The sequence below is a fragment of the Zootoca vivipara genome, chromosome 13 (assembly GCF_963506605.1).
Source record: "Zootoca vivipara chromosome 13, rZooViv1.1, whole genome shotgun sequence".
NCBI lineage: Eukaryota > Metazoa > Chordata > Lepidosauria > Squamata > Lacertidae > Zootoca > Zootoca vivipara.
The window spans coordinates 29,905,890-29,921,548 of record NC_083288.1 but is presented as its reverse complement, the minus strand read 5'-3'; the positions used below and the strand labels follow the sequence as shown (position 1 = coordinate 29,921,548).

Sequence of the window (15,659 nt, the reverse complement as noted above, 5' to 3'; positions counted from 1 at the left end):
CCTTCAGGGGCACAGTTACCCCATTCAGGACAAGGGAGTCATCCACACCTGCCCGCCTCCTGTCCCCCACAAAAAGTACTTCTGTCTTGTCAGGATTCAATCTCAATCCATTAGCCGCCATCCATCCTCCAACCACCTCCAGACACTCACACAGGACCTTCACCACCTTCACTGGTTCTGATTTGAAAGAGAGGTAGAGCTGGGTATCATCTGCATACTGATGAACACCCAGCCCAAACGCCCTGATGATCTCTCCCAGCAGCTGCATGTAGATGTTTAAAAGCATGGGGGAGAGGACAGAACCCTGAGGCACCCCACAAGTGAGAGCCCAGGGGTCCGAACACTCATCCCACCCCACCACTTTCTGAACACGGCCCAGGAGGAAGGAGTGGAACCACTGTATGACAGTGCCCCCAGCTCCCAACCCCTCTAGACGGTCCAGAAGGATGTTATGGTCGATGGTGTCAAAAGCCGCTGAGAGATCCAGCAGAACTAGGAAGCAGTTCTCACCTTTGTCCCTAGCCCGCCGGAGATCATCGACCAGTGCGACCAAGGCAGTTTCAGTCCCATGATGAGGCCTAAATCCCGACTGGAAGGGATCCAAATGGTCCGCTTCTTCCAGGCGTGCCTGGAGTTGTTCCGCAACCACCCGCTCAATCACCTTGCCCAAGAATGGTAGATTTGAGAGTGGGCAGTAGTTGGCCATATTAATCAATGGATTGACATATATTTATTATTCCAATTCATGTATGATATCTGTGATGGTGACTGAAGTACAAAATCACTTCTGAAAATGGGTACTCTTAGCACCAACATACAATTTATTTATTTATTTAGCACAAGGTTAAAACTTATTTATTTTCCCAGGCATTTTTGATTATGGTATTTCTAAGCAGGTTGAATGTCTTTATTCCTCTTAATTTCATTGTATGGTTGATCTGTTATTTCATAATGTATTTGTCATTTTACATTCATCTCAATACCCTCCTAAATTACTGGGGTTGTTTTTTTTTAAAAAAGGAAGGGATGGATAAAATATAATAAATGCATTTTTTTTAATTAAAAAAGTAATAATCATGGTGCATCATTGCTTAGATAACGGCAAAGACCTGAGGGTACAAACACAATTAAAGAAGAAAACTGGAAGATGTGTTTTGGCTAAAACCTAATAGCTTTGATACGGCAGCCTTGATCTCCTTGTTTCTTAAACTATAAATCACTGGATTCAGCATGGGTGGAACCATAGAATATACCACAGTAAATACCACATCCTGATCAGAAGGGGTGTTAGATGTAGGCCTCAGGTAGGCAAAGAATCCACAAAATAATAATGTGGAGATGACAGTGAGGTGAGGAATGCAAGTTGAGTAAGCCTTTTGCCTTCCCTGCACAGAGGGAATTCTCAACACAGCACACCACCTCTTCTTGCCACTGCTGCTTCCCACAACCTACCAGTGATGTAGTTAAGTTAAAAAAAAAGAAAGGATTATGAGGAATAAATGGATAATTTGGGGGAAGCCAATATCTCCTCCCATTTCCCTCCCTGGTTTGTGATATTGAGATCTCATATTTGATCAAACACCTCTCTTTTCTATCCAGCTACCCTGTTCCTCAGAGCAGGAAAGCATAAACTGAACAGTTTTAAATCTTAGGAGGTGCTATGAATATGACCATAAATAGTAGCAGAAGGCAGGACATGTGAAACCTTAAAGTGGGTACTTCTGAACCCAACTACCCTTCCCTATGACCCATGATTTTTCCAGCAGAGAAGGGGCAATAAAACAAAGTCGGCATCTCTTTGTGTTTTCAGTGATTAGAAAAGAATGAGAAAGTTGCATGATATATTTTGCTTGGGAGAGGACAGAAGGAGCTATTTTTATTCCCATTTGGTGACGGACTATTCCAAAACAGAATATCAAGCTCTAACTATATTAGCAATATGGGGGGATATTCAGTAATCCATATATTTTCAGTGGTGACTTAAATGCCACTTCCAAGAGAGTGAATTAGATTGAGAAAATGGTGCAGTAAGAAAGTGCTGCAACCCGGTCCAATCTGTCCCATCTTCATCACCATCAAGAAGTTCCATGCCTGTAATGTAATTTATCTTTTAAGCTGTAGGTTGGTTATCAACAGTAGTAATCCACATGAATTTCTTCTCAGATTAGCTTGTGTGTGTGTGTGTGTGTGTGTGTGTGCATGCAAACATGCTTGCCTTACTAGAAATGTTTACTAGAGGGAAGTTCACAGTGTGCAGATTTGAAGTTCTTCCAAAGTTGGATTGGAAATGCAGTAGGTAGAGTATCAGAATGAAGAACTGAGTTCAAATCCCCCCCAGCCTCCCCTTGCCCCCAAATACATACACTGTGGGTGTATGTGAAGCTGTTGCATTAGAAATGCATTAGGGGATAGTATACTATGCATTGTCATTCAGTGTAATGTGCAAAGATATGATACTGTCAGGCATCAGAGGATCCAACTCCCACGGTAGTTTGCCTAGAACGGTTAAGACAATGAATTTCTTACCATTTGCTTTCTATTCAATATTCACAGAGAGAGGCTTAGAAATGAAGCCTCTTGGAATAATGGTGTTGCTCCGAGTAAATCTCCACCCCCTTCTCTCTTGCTTATTCATTCTCAACAGCAGCACCACCCTTATGGTTGCTGCTTAAGGCCATCTGTCTTCAAGCCCTTTGCTCTCCTACTTTTAACGCTCTCCGGGTTCTGTGAGATGGTGGGTCTGGAATGCATTCTAATGATAATGTGTCAGCCAGCTGCTCTGGCTCTTCCTCCTCCTCTCCCATTATTTCCCCTCATCTTCCTTTGAGGGGAAGGAACATTCCTCAAACTCCTTTTGTAATTCAGAACTGTCTTCTTATTCTCTGGAAGGGTCAGGCTGAGGAGGCAGTCTCCACCATTCCTTCTCTGTCCAGTCCCTGACAGATACTGAGCTAGCAAATGTGGGGCATTGTAAATCACTTGCGATCAAGGTGGTGTACCCAAAAAACCATATATTTTAAAATCATAGGTTATAAAAAATGTATGTACATAACCATTATAATTTTTATATAAAAAGTCATAAAAGCATCAAATCACATACATTCTGTATACAGTGGTACCTCGGTTTATGAACACAATTGGTTCCGGAAGTCTGTTCATAAACTGAAGCGTTCATAAACTGAAGCGAACTTTTCCATTGAAAGTAATGGAAAGTGGATTAATCCGTTCCAGAGTACTTAAACTGAAGCGTTCATAAACTGAAGCGAACTTTCCCATTGAAAGTAATGGAAAGTGGATTAATCCGTTCCAGACGGGTCCGCGGAGTACTTAAACTGAAGCGTTCATAAACTGAAGCATGGGTGTAATTGGTTCCGGAAGTCTGTTCATAAACTGAAGCGTTCATAAACCGAAGCGAACTTTCCCATTGAAAGTAAAGGAAAATGAATTAATCCGTTCCAGATGGGTCCACGGTGTTCATAAACCGAAAATTCATAAACCGAGGTGTTCATAAACCGAGGTTCCACTGTAGTAATATAAAATGGCTTAGTCACCCTTCAGAGAAAGCACTTTTAAAAATGTAAGACTTTGGTTTCCTCCTGTTCATGTATTAAGACTGTCAAAAGGAAGCCTGCCTTTGTGTTCCATCATTAGGAAAAGAACGTCATGAGCATACAAAAGATAGGGTATTGTCTGGGGTGGTGCCCCACATATGGAATTCCTCCCCTCCAAGATGGGGAACACCAACTAAGCACCAATACTGTATCTTTTTGGGAGGAAGGTTAACCCATTTTTAGATTGGGGTATTTTTAAACAGGTTGAATGGTTTTGTTCCTCTTAATTTGATTGTATTGTTGGTTTGTTGTTTCATAATGAATTAGACATTTTCCATTACTTGGAATATTGTCCTGAAGTCCATTTTGAATAAAGTAAAAAAGGGGGAAGGATAAAAATGTAATAAATTTATTAGAAATCATTGTGCATCACTGTTGAGATGAAGACTTAAACACCTACAATTAAAAAAGACTTGATGATGTACCTTGACTAAAACCTAATAACTTTGACATGGCAGCCTTGATCTCTTTGTTTCTCATACTATAAATCACTGGATTCAGCATGGGTGGAACCATTGAATATACCACAGTAAATACCAAATTTAGAACAGAGGTAGACTGCAGGTAGGCAAAGAATCCGGTAAAGAATAACGTGAAGATGACAGTGAGGTGGGGGATGCAAGTTGAGTAAGCCTTTTGCCTTCCCTGCACAGAGGGAATTCTCAACACTGCATAGAAAATCTGCACATAAGTTACAATGATGAAGGTAAAACAGCCTAGCCCAATGATAAAGCTCAGCATAACAGCTCCAATTTCAATTAGGTATAAATCTGAACATGCAAGCTTCAGTAACTGTGGAATTTCACAGAAGAACTGATTGACAACATTGGAGCAAAATGGGGTTGCAAAGGTGCAGCTGGTGTGTAGCACTGCATGGAGAAAACCACTGATCCACACACAAGCCACCGCTTGTATGTAGGCTTGCTTATTCATCACCATCTCATAGTACAATGGATTGCAGATGGCAACATACCGATCATAAGCCATGAGTGTGAGAAGGAAGAAGTTGGATGATATAAAGAAGTTGAACAAAAGGATCTGAGCTACACATCCAGAATAAGAAATTTGCCTAGTATTTAAGAGGGAATTGGCCATGGATTTGGGAACAATAACTGAAACTTGTCCAAGGTCCTGAATAGCCAAGTTCATCATAAAGAAATACATTGGTCTGTGCAAGTGGTGATCAGAAGCTACTGCAGAAATTATGAGAAGGTTCCCCATTAAGCTTGCCAAGTACAATACTAGAAATATAATGAAATGCAGAAGCTGCAGTTCCCAAGCCGCTGAAAATTCAAGGAGCACAAAGTCAGTCACTGTGGTGGTATTGAACATTTTTTTTCACTTTTTAGAAGGCCTGTAAAAGGAAGGAGGAAAATTAAAACTAAATAATTATGGCCAAGGTCCTTTAAAAAAACCAAAAACATATCCTTGTATTCACTAAAATCTCATTGTTCACAGAATTTTACACACGTGGAAACAGTAAAGCAATAATTGTCACTCTAGAAGACTAATACATTAGATTTGGCTGAATCCTGACCCAAATCAAGAAATTTAGACTTTGGTCCAGTTAGGCGGATTCGTTGGGTTTACAGATTGAACAGTGGCTACTGGATTAGTGATGGAGGGTGCAATTCTGCTGATTGCAGGGTGCTGCTTTGTTAGCCTGTTCTCCACAAGAAATCCTCCACTCTGATGAGCATGTTTCACTCATGAGTGTGTTTAATAAAAATAAATAAAAAAGGCCACATAGAGGCATGGCCAAGGCCATGACATGGGAACTGACATGTATGTGTACACACAACAGAAAGTCCTGCTCACCTCAGCTGGCCAAAAGCAATGTGCAGCTGACATGACAGGGTTTCCACAAAAAAGAGAAAAATGCTTGATAGAATTGCTATGTACAAAATTGGCAACAATAAATGGTAGAATCTGCGGCTCCTAAACCTGTGAGCAATTGAGGAGCAGAAACCACCCAGGCCCAAGCTTCCCAGGCCCGAGGACAGGCCCAATCCCAATCCCAGCAAAAAACCCCAGACATTTCCATTAAAATGTAAAAATCCACCTGGATGGCATGTTGCCCCTCCCCCCCCAAAAGAGGGGGGATTATTCTGGACATATGGGAATACTACATCGTTATCAATTCAGGGAAAGTCTCTATGTTAGGGGTAATCTGTAATGAAGGTGCAGAATATGAATTTCCATACATATGAAATTCCCATTCACATGCTTTCTCATTATTCACATGCTTTCTCATCATGGTGCTGACTTTTGAGATTACTTGCACAGTAGACTTGATCTGTGTTACTTGCTTGCATGCATTACTCTAACTGCCCAAAGTGTCCCTGCCACAAGGAAACCACTCTCTCTAAAGTTATATCTATAAATAACTTACAAGTTTCCTTCTTCATTGATTTCTTTCAGCTCCAGAAGCAGTATCGTCTCTACCATTTTAGAGTACTGTGTCCCTTACCGTTCATGGCAATGAACAATTCTTTGTATGGCGACAGTAGATGTCACCATAAGACAGTGGCTCATTTATATACATGGTTTGTCTTCCCAGAGACTTATTCTCAAGAGTTCATTGCAGCAGTGGAAACACACTGAGGCATACACTAGGAGAAAAATAACTTTGTGGTCTGTAGTTCTGCTGATATAATTAACACAGGTTGTTGCCATGTAGGTGTATTAAAATAACAGAGAACTCATGAGACTTAAATTCTTCTTGGCATGCATATACACACATTTTCCAATTTTTAGTATGAGATGTTCTATGACTTGATGTGCAGTGGTACTGTCATGCTTCCCCCTTGAAATAATGAGAAAGCATGTGAATAGGAATTTCATATGTATGGAAATTTATATTCTGCATCTTCATTACAGATTACGTTACAATTGTGATGCAGTGGGCAATGCTTCTACTGTCATAATGGGATTTTCACTCTGAGTAAATATCTGAATTTGGCCACAAAGGTCAAACATTTAGACTTTAAACAACAACAAGAATATGGTTCAGGATTCAGGTGATAACAAAGATAAATTTGTGGACATGGGTAGACCTGCCTTATACTGACTCAAACCAAACTAGCACAATATTCTTGTTGGCAACAGCTATCCAGGATTTCAGGCAGGGGTCTTTCCCAGCCATACCTGGGGATCTGGATTGAACCCTGACTTGCAAAGTAGATGCCCTGCCATTGAACTATGGACCTTTACATTTCTGACCTTCCACCAGTAGCCCCCATTCTTGGTCCCTCATATAACCTTCTTGATTTGCATTAAGTGTAAATGATTTGAACTTTGATGTTATCTTTGTAACATAACCAGCCAATGCCAGAACTTTAGAACTTTCCCCATGTAGACGTTTTAATGGCTGCACTCCAGTTACACAGAAGCCATAGCTTCTTCACACACCCTTGTCATACAGACAGGCAAAAGTCATTATCACAGATCAGTGGCACATTTCCAGCTTGGCAAAAATACTGAAGGAGGGCTCAGAACAAAGTGAGTGAAGAATGTGTCCAGGAGTGGGGCCATTGTATGGAGCAAGGCTATTGAGTGTGTGTCTTTATAATTAGACATAGCCTAAGAAGACTCCTGAGGGCTGAATAGAGAGGTTCCAAACTCTTGATGTAGAGAAACACACTACAGTCATATCTTGGATCCCAAATGTCTTGGAAGCCAAACATTCCATCTCCCAAACAATAAAAAACCAGATTTTTGAACTTTTTTTGGAAGCTGAACGTCTGGTGCAGCTTCCACTATTGTTTCCGGTGCACCTGTGCAATCGGAAACCATTCGGAAGTTACACCTTGGTTTCTGAACATTTCAGAAGTCGAACAAACTTCCGGAATGGATTCTGTTCAACTTCCGAGGTACGACTGTACATATAAAGCTCAATGCATTATATAAAAGTTCCCATGTCCTGTGGACCAGAAATGCTAAAATACTATTTGTAGTTCTATATTTTTGTGATAACCAATGGTTCTTAGCAAATAAATTGGACCAAATGCATGCAAGGATAGATTTCGTTCCTTTCAGTATCCTGACATTCTAAGATAAACAAACAGAGTCAGTTTTTCCTAATTACATTAGTAAAAAAAATACAGACCAGAGAGTTGCTTAATGTGGCTGCTACTGAGCTATGTTGGACTCCTGAGAGTAAATCTCTAGGAACACAAGATAGATATTAATAAACCTCCTTAGCATGTTGTCAATTTCATATTGCCTTCATATGCCAAAGTGATGGTGAACATTTGTATAGTTTCATTGGTGACTAGATAGCTCTAACAGTGCTGAAGGAGAAGTGCACCTAAAGTTGAAATAAATATCTGAAGAAGGAAGAGGAGGGACTGTGACTCATTGACAGAAGACATGCTTTGCGGGCAAAGAGCCCCAAACTCAGACCCTGGCAACCTCCTGGTAATGCTGGGGAAGAAACTTCTGTGAAACTCCAGAGAGCAGATGCCAACCAGTACAGACAATACTCGGGTGGATGTATTTGTGGTCTGACTCTTTATAAGGCAGGCTTCTTTTTAAAAAGGTAGGAATATATTCCATTAATAGTTTCTGAATTGCTCACCTAATAAAAATAAGGTATATACTCCTCCCCTCCAGAAAGAAACACCTTGTCTCCCCCCCCCCCCACTTAATACAATATATCTCCCCCTCATCACTCTGTATGTCCGTGGCATACAGGCATATATCAGAGTACTTATATGAATTGTCTGCCTGAACATGGGGATATTCTTATACCAACATGTGAATCTTGACATACATTCATTGTGATCTGTAATGTAACCATAGGAATTTGGAATAAGCTGTTTTTAAATTTACTTTCCTTTCTTTTTGTTAAATTTCATTTTCTTAAATATAAAAAGATTACAAAATACCAATTAATATTTCAACACTTAAAAGAAGACAAGCAAAGAGAAGGAAGGAAGCATATGCAGGTCTGGAAAATGAAAAGTTAAGTAAATGAGTAAATAATGAATTGTTTAAAACTATTCATAGATAAATAACCAAGTGAGAAGACATATCCTTACAAATTTAACAAATGTTAAAAAAAAAGAAAGACACAGGGGTTTCTTTAAATCATGCAGAATTCAAATCCACCTTAACTGAGGAAGACCATAACCATACCTTGCATTACATACATTAAACTGGTGGTGAGGAACCCTGCAGCTGTTGCTGGACTCCAACTTTGGTCAGCTCCATTCCTTATGTCAGGGATGGAGGGAGTTGTTGTCCAGCAACATCTAGAGGAGAACCTGACTTTCTCTTTTTCTCATAAAAGGCAGAAGTTGGTGGGGAGAAGTATTGTAACCTATCATCCTTCACTTACTATTCTAAAATTTCTTGAACAATGCATATTCGTTTTCTCTCTCCCCTTTCTTACCCATAAGATTCAGGTCTGTTTCCTTGAAGTTGCAAATTCCTATAATTTGATGTACCATCCTCTTAAGTGAAACAATTCTCCCCCTCCACTGCCAATGTTTTGCAATGAGTAGCAAAGCGGCTAATATAATAGAGAACACAGATTCTCTCTCTCTCTTTAGGGACCATGTCTTTCAAACACAACTAAAGTTGGAGCCTTCAAAAAGCTTTATTAAGGACCTATGCAGTGGCAGACCTGCTGTATATTTTTGGGGTCCTGCTACTACATCTCATATTTTGATTAAATCTGCTCTACTGGATTATCTCATGTGTCAAAGTCACTGGTGTGGGTAAATATTTTCTATGCCTTATAGTTTACAAAGTTATTGGGGGGGGGTGAAAATTAGAGAACTGTTATATACATGTGTGAATAAAGTCTCTTCTGGAGCCTCTCTGCGATTAGGGGCTCTGAAGCTGAAGCTTCATGAGTTTCATAGTAATTATTTTTTATTAAGGATTTTCTTGGGTTACAAAGGTAGTGCAATGTCTCATTCCCCCCCCCCTCCCATGTATCATTTTTACACATCAATTTTACTTGTTGAGACATTATGAGGAAGGGGGGAAAGAGGTGGGTGGGATGGGGAGTTGGGTGTGGTGGATTGCCGATGTTTCTGTTTTTCTTGATATGTGTAGGGGTTCGGCGTCAGCGTCGATTGTGCTGGTTCTCTGTTGTTTGTTCATGCTTCTTTGTTGGTGAGAGAGGTCAGGATTTGTCTTAGGATGTGATTGTTCATTTGTGGTTGGCTGTGGTGATCCTTAGTTTCTTGTGTGAGTGGGGAGGGAGGGTGTTTTGATTAGGTTAGCCATATTGATTTGTATGCTGACGGTAAGTTTTTGCCGTTGTCTTGTTGGGCTGTATAAGTGATGAAGGGGAACCATACTGGGGTGAAGGTGTCTTCTTCTGTTTGTCCCCATGTCAGTTTCAGTTTACTGGTTAGTTTTTCTAGTAGGGCTGTTTCCCATACAACTTGGTACCATTGGTCCATGCTTACTCCTGACAGGTCTCTCCTGTGCCTGGTTATGATGTTTCTGGTTGCTGACAATAGGTGGATTATAAATTCTTTGTGATCTAAGTGAGTGCTGTTATCTTGAAAGATATTTAGTAAAACCAATTCTGGGGTAATTTCTAGCACTTGCTTAGTCATCTTACAAATTTCTTGCATGGATGTCTTCCAGAATGATTGGATTTTAGGGCACTCCCACCACATGTGGAGATATGTGCCTGTGGAGGTGCATCCTCTCCAACATTTTGATGGGGTTCCTGAACGTATTAGTGCTAATTTTCGTGGAGTCAGGTACCATCTGTAGGTTAGTTTCAATGAGAGTTCTTTTCTTTTCATTGATATAGATTTGAAGGGGGGTTTCGACCACATTCTAGTCCATTGGGTAGGGTTGATTTCATATCCTATGTCTTTTTTTTTTTTTTTTTGCATAATCAAACTTTATTGAAAAATAATGTCTTACAGAAAATTTACAGAAGAAAAAAGAAGAGAGGAAAAAAGAAAAGAAAAAATGAAATAAAATAAAAAACATTATCATTTCATCATCTAAGTATCTAATACATCAAAATTCTGCCATTGACTTCCCATCACCATCTGCAACTTGTCTCCTTTATATTCTTTATGTACTGACATTCCTCATCATAATCTTGTTATTTTTTTGTACATAATAAAGCTTATTCTACCAATTTGTCTGAGTGTTTGTTATATGCCCATCAATTCAAAACTGCCATGAAGATTCCTTTCCTATTATCAATTTCTTGCATATAATTCCTAAATTTTTCCCACTTTTCCATAAATGCCTGTTTGGATTTTCCCTTTAAACTATCAGTTAGCTGAGCCATTTCCATAAAACCCAATAGCTTAACTTGCCACTCGCCAACTGTGGGGATTTTATCTCCTTTCCAGTTGGCAGCTATCAGCAGGCGGGCTGCCGCCGTCGCGTACAGGAAATGCTCTCTGTATTTTACTGGCAGATCTGTGTTCAGGATTCCGAGGAGAAAAGCCTCTGGCTTTTTTGTGAAGTTGATCTTAAGCATTTTTTTCAGCTCCTCATGTATCTGATTCCAAAACACTTTAATTTTGCGGCAGGTCCACCACATATGTATCATATCTCCTTTTGCCTCTCCACATCTCCAACATACATTTGCAATGCTTTTATACATTCTAGACAGCCTGGAGGGCGTAAGATACCACCGGTATAACATTTTATACATATTTTCTTTAATCGTATATGATACCGTGAATTTCATATTGTGTTCCCACAGCTTTTCCCATTCCTCCATCATAATTGCATAGCCAAAGTCCTGGGCCCATTTTATCATGACTTCTTTCACTGCTTCGTCCATTACTTCCAGCTCAAGCAGGAGGTGATACATTTTAGATATTGTCTTATTATTACTATTCATCAGATCTTTTTCTAATCTGGACATTTCTGAATTGAATCCTATTTTTTTGTCCTCCTTAAAAGCTTCATTTAATTGATGGTAATCTAACCAACTTACTAATTCATTTTTAACTTCATCATATCCTTTTAATTTAAATTGTTCGTCCTCCTTTATCAGCAGTGATCTATATGTAGCCCATTTGTCCTTATTAGTTTTTTTCCTTACCGCCTTGGCTTCCACCGGCGAAATCCATAAAGGAGTTTTTGGCTCCAAGAGATTTTTATATTTCGCCCACACTTTGTAAAGGGAACCTCTTATTATGTGGTTACTAAACCCTTTGTGTACCTTGGTCTTGTCATAATGTACATATGCGTGCCAGCCGAACCTTAAATCAAATCCTTCTAAATCCAGCTGACTGGTTCTCTGGAGCAAAAACCAGTCTTTTAACCACGTGAAGCAGGCCGCTTCATAATATAAATTCAGATCGGGGAGACCGAATCCTCCCCTCTCTTTTCTGTCTATAAGCAACTTGTGCTTTATTCTCGGCCTTGCTCCGTGCCAAATGAATCTGGAAATTTCCTTCTGCCATTCTTTTATACATCCTGTATTGCGTATTATTGGGATGTTTTGAAACAGAAAAATCAGTTTTGGTAATATGCTCATTTTTATTACCGAAATCCGTCCCAGAAATGATAATCTCAGTTTGTTCCAATTTATCAAATTTCTTTTAATTTCTTCCCATACTTTGGTATAGTTGTCTTGATATAAATTAATATTTTTTGGAGATATCCAGATTCCTAAGTATTTGATTTTGCCACAAAACTTTAATTGAGTTAACCGTTCAATTTCAATTTTCTCATCCATTGATAAGTTTTTAGCCAGCATTTTAGTTTTGGTGTTATTTAATTTGTACCCCGCCACCTTGCCGAATTCCTCTATTATTTCTAACATTTTCCTTATGCTTTCCTTTGGGTTCTCCGTCGTGACTATCAGATCGTCCGCATAGGCGCGTAGTTTGTACGTCCTCCTACCGAGTGTTACTCCTGTTATTTCCTTTTCTTCTCTAATTTTGTTATTTAGTATTTCCATCACTAGAATAAAAATTAGAGGGGACAGGGGGCAACCCTGTCTGGTCCCTTTATGTATATCACACTCGTTAGAGATATTATTGTTTACCAATAATCTTGTCCTTTGTCTGGTGTATATTGCTCTAATTCCGTTACAAAAGAGCTTCCCAAACTCCATTTGCTCCATAGTGGCCCTCATAAATTTCCAAGAGATTTGGTCGAACGCCTTTTCGGCGTCGACCGCTATTAGGACTCCTGGCTTATCAATTTTCATATCTAAATATTCGATAATATTAATAATATTTCTGATGTTATGTTGCATTAATCGTTTAGGGAGAAAGCCCGCCTGGTCCTCATGAATTATTGTTGTTAGTACATTCTTTAAACGGTCAGCTAAAATGGAAGCAAACAACTTGTAATCGTTATTAAGTAACGAAATTGGTCTGAAGTTTGATGGTAGAGATAAGTCTGTTCCCTGTTTGGGAATTAGAGTTAAATAACTTTCTCCCCATGTTAGGGGCATTTCACCATTTTCTAATACATTATTCATTATCTCCTTTAATGGATCTGTAACGGTTTCCTCAAGCCTTTTATAATATATTGCCGATAGCCCGTCAGGACCTGGACTTTTCCCTAATTTAGCTTTTTTTATAGCTTGGCTAATTTCAAATGTAGTGATCCGTGCGTTAAGATCTTTAATATACTCCTTGGGAATTTTCCCCAAATTATTTTTTTCCAGATATCCTTTTACTTCTTCATCAGTTTCTTTACCTTCACTATATAATTCCCGATAGAAATCCAAGAAAATCTTTTCAATCTCTTTTGGGTTAGAAGTGTAATTTTCTCCCTGTTTCATTTTATTTATAACTCTCTCATTTTGTCTGTTTTTTAATTGCCAGGCAAGTAACTTGCCTGGCTTATTGGCTTGTTCGAAATTCTTTTGCCTCAACATTTTTATTTTCCTCTGGATGTCTTCTTCTAAAATCATTGAGTACTGTGTCTGTAGTATTTTTACATTCTGTTTAATTTTTTCATTCTTTGGGTCTTTATCGAGGTCCACTTCATATTTCCTTATTTCATCCCTGAGTTTTTGTATCTTCTTTTCCTTTTCTTTCTTTTGAATTGCGCTCTGATTGATAAAGAATCCTCTTATCACTGCCTTTCCGGCATCCCATACTGTCGTGATAGGGGTTTCTTTATGCAAATTAAATTTAAAAAATTCTTGAAGAGTCTCTTTAGCTTTCTCAATTATTACCTCATCATACATTAGGGATTCATTTACTTTCCATCTTTTAAATCCAGACATTCCTTTATTTATCCAAACAAGTACAGGGTTATGATCCGATAAGGTTCTGGGCTGAATTTCGGCTTTAGCGATACTTACTGTCAGTTCATTAGGAATCCAAATGGCATCAATCCTGCCTGAGGTCTTATTCGGCTCGGAAAAGTGTGTGTACTCTCTTTTCATTGGATGTTTTGTTCTCCATGCGTCCTTCATATGTAATGTTTCCATCGCTTGGGAAAATATAACCGGTAATTTACTTTGCTTAGAGCTCTTGCCATTCTTTTTATGTGATCTGTCTATATCAGGTGCGATAACCCCATTTAAATCTCCCAACAAGATTGTCTTCTCTGCCACGTATTCTATTAGTTTTTTCTCCAATTTTTGGTAAAATTTCTTTTGTCTCTTGTTTGGTGCGTATATTCCAATTATTACGATCTTTTCTCCTTGTGATGTGATTTCAATAATTACTATCCTCCCTTCCGAATCTTTAAATAACAATTTGGGTTCCAAATAATTTTTGGCATAGATCACCACACCCCCTTTTTTCTTAGTATTATGAGCAGAAATAAATTCCTGCCCTAATTTTTTGTTGGAGAGCACTCTTATATGTTTCTGCATTACGTGGGTTTCCTGAAGACAGATGACATCGATTTTTTGCCTAATTAGTTCATGTTCTACCTTATTTCTTTTTGTCTTTTCATTCAGTCCATTCACATTCCAAGTCAAAAATTTAAGGTTCATTCCTCTATTATTATTATTATTTTATTTTATTTTTAATATTATTTCCCCCCCCTTTTTTTCCCCCGATTGCTTTTATTCACTTTATTATGAAGAAAGATAATAGTTTAAAATAAAGAAGAACGATTCACCAAACTACAAATCAGAACCAAATGAAAATATACCAGTTTCAACTCCTGGTTGAATAATTACAATAATAAAGACTTAACACACAAAAATCCACCTCTCTAGCTCTCTTCCACTTCTACTGGGTTATCAGAATTCGAATCTTCCCCTCCTCCACTTGCCCTTCTCACTTTTCCTAATTGTTTCGAATATTTTCTCCAATATTTCGCTGCGTCTTCTGGCACCATAAACTTTCGTCTTTTACCTTTAAAGAAAAACGAAAACCCCTCTGGATATTCCCATCGATGGGTTATCGTTTTCCCTCTCAGTGCTTCTACGTATGGCTTGAATTTTTCCCGTTTTTTCAAGAATCTGGAAGGTATATATTTATGAATAATTACATCGCTCTCATCAATTTGTAATCTTTTTTTGTTACTCATTTGCAGGACTTTATCTCTAATATCTAACGTTTTGAAGGTTACCAAACAATCCCCCGGCCAATTATTTTCCTTTGCAACCTTTGATCTTATTCTAAAAGTCCTGTCTATATGCTGTTCCATTTCATGTTCGCTAATTTCTAACCATTTGGCAAGCTCTAAAGTCACTTTCTTTCCAATTTGCTCATCCGGTTTCTCTGGTATAGCTCTTAGTCTCAAGGTGTTCTCTCTTCTATGCATCTCAATCATAGAGACTGCATCCATCACAGCCTCATGTGTTTGTTTCATTTCAGCCATCTCCTTCCTTACCCGTTCCCCCTCCCTCTTCAATTCCCTGTTTTCATTCTGTAATTTCCTCACTGACTCTTCTAGGCTTATAGTCTTGCCTTTTAGATCTTGCACTATTGTCGTAAGCTCTGCATTTTTTCTTCCCAGTTCATTCATCTTCTCACTTAATTCTGTTACAATCTTAGCATTCCCGTCTATCTTTTCCCCAAAACTATCCAATTTTTCATTTACATCTTTTTTCATATCGACAATGTCCCTTTTTAAACTTAAAATTAATTCTTTCACGTCCAAATTTGCATCCATATCTGC

At 38.7% G+C, this 15,659-nt stretch overlaps 1 protein-coding gene across 1 annotated transcript; it reads right to left on the bottom strand.

Annotated features, from left to right (window-relative positions):
• Nucleotides 1–1,127: 1,127 nt before the first annotated feature.
• LOC132592934 (olfactory receptor 14A16-like) lies at nt 1,128–4,943 on the bottom strand. Its single transcript, XM_060281179.1, has 2 exons — nt 4,252–4,943; nt 1,128–1,380 (listed from the first exon to the last, which is right to left on the bottom strand). Exons 1-2 carry the CDS (start codon nt 4,941–4,943, stop codon nt 1,128–1,130), a joined length of 945 nt encoding a protein of 314 aa, XP_060137162.1.
• Nucleotides 4,944–15,659: the final 10,716 nt, after the last annotated feature.

Bases quoted from the DNA above. Each gene is read 5' to 3' on its own strand.
- LOC132592934 (XM_060281179.1), bottom strand. From the start codon at position 4,943: ATGTTCAATACCACCACAGTGACTGACTTTGTGCTCCTTGAATTTTCA. The intron at 1,381-4,251 runs GCAAAAGGCTTA...TGTGCAGGGAAG, and splicing joins ATTCCCTCTGTGCAGGGAAG to GCAAAAGGCTTACTCAACTT.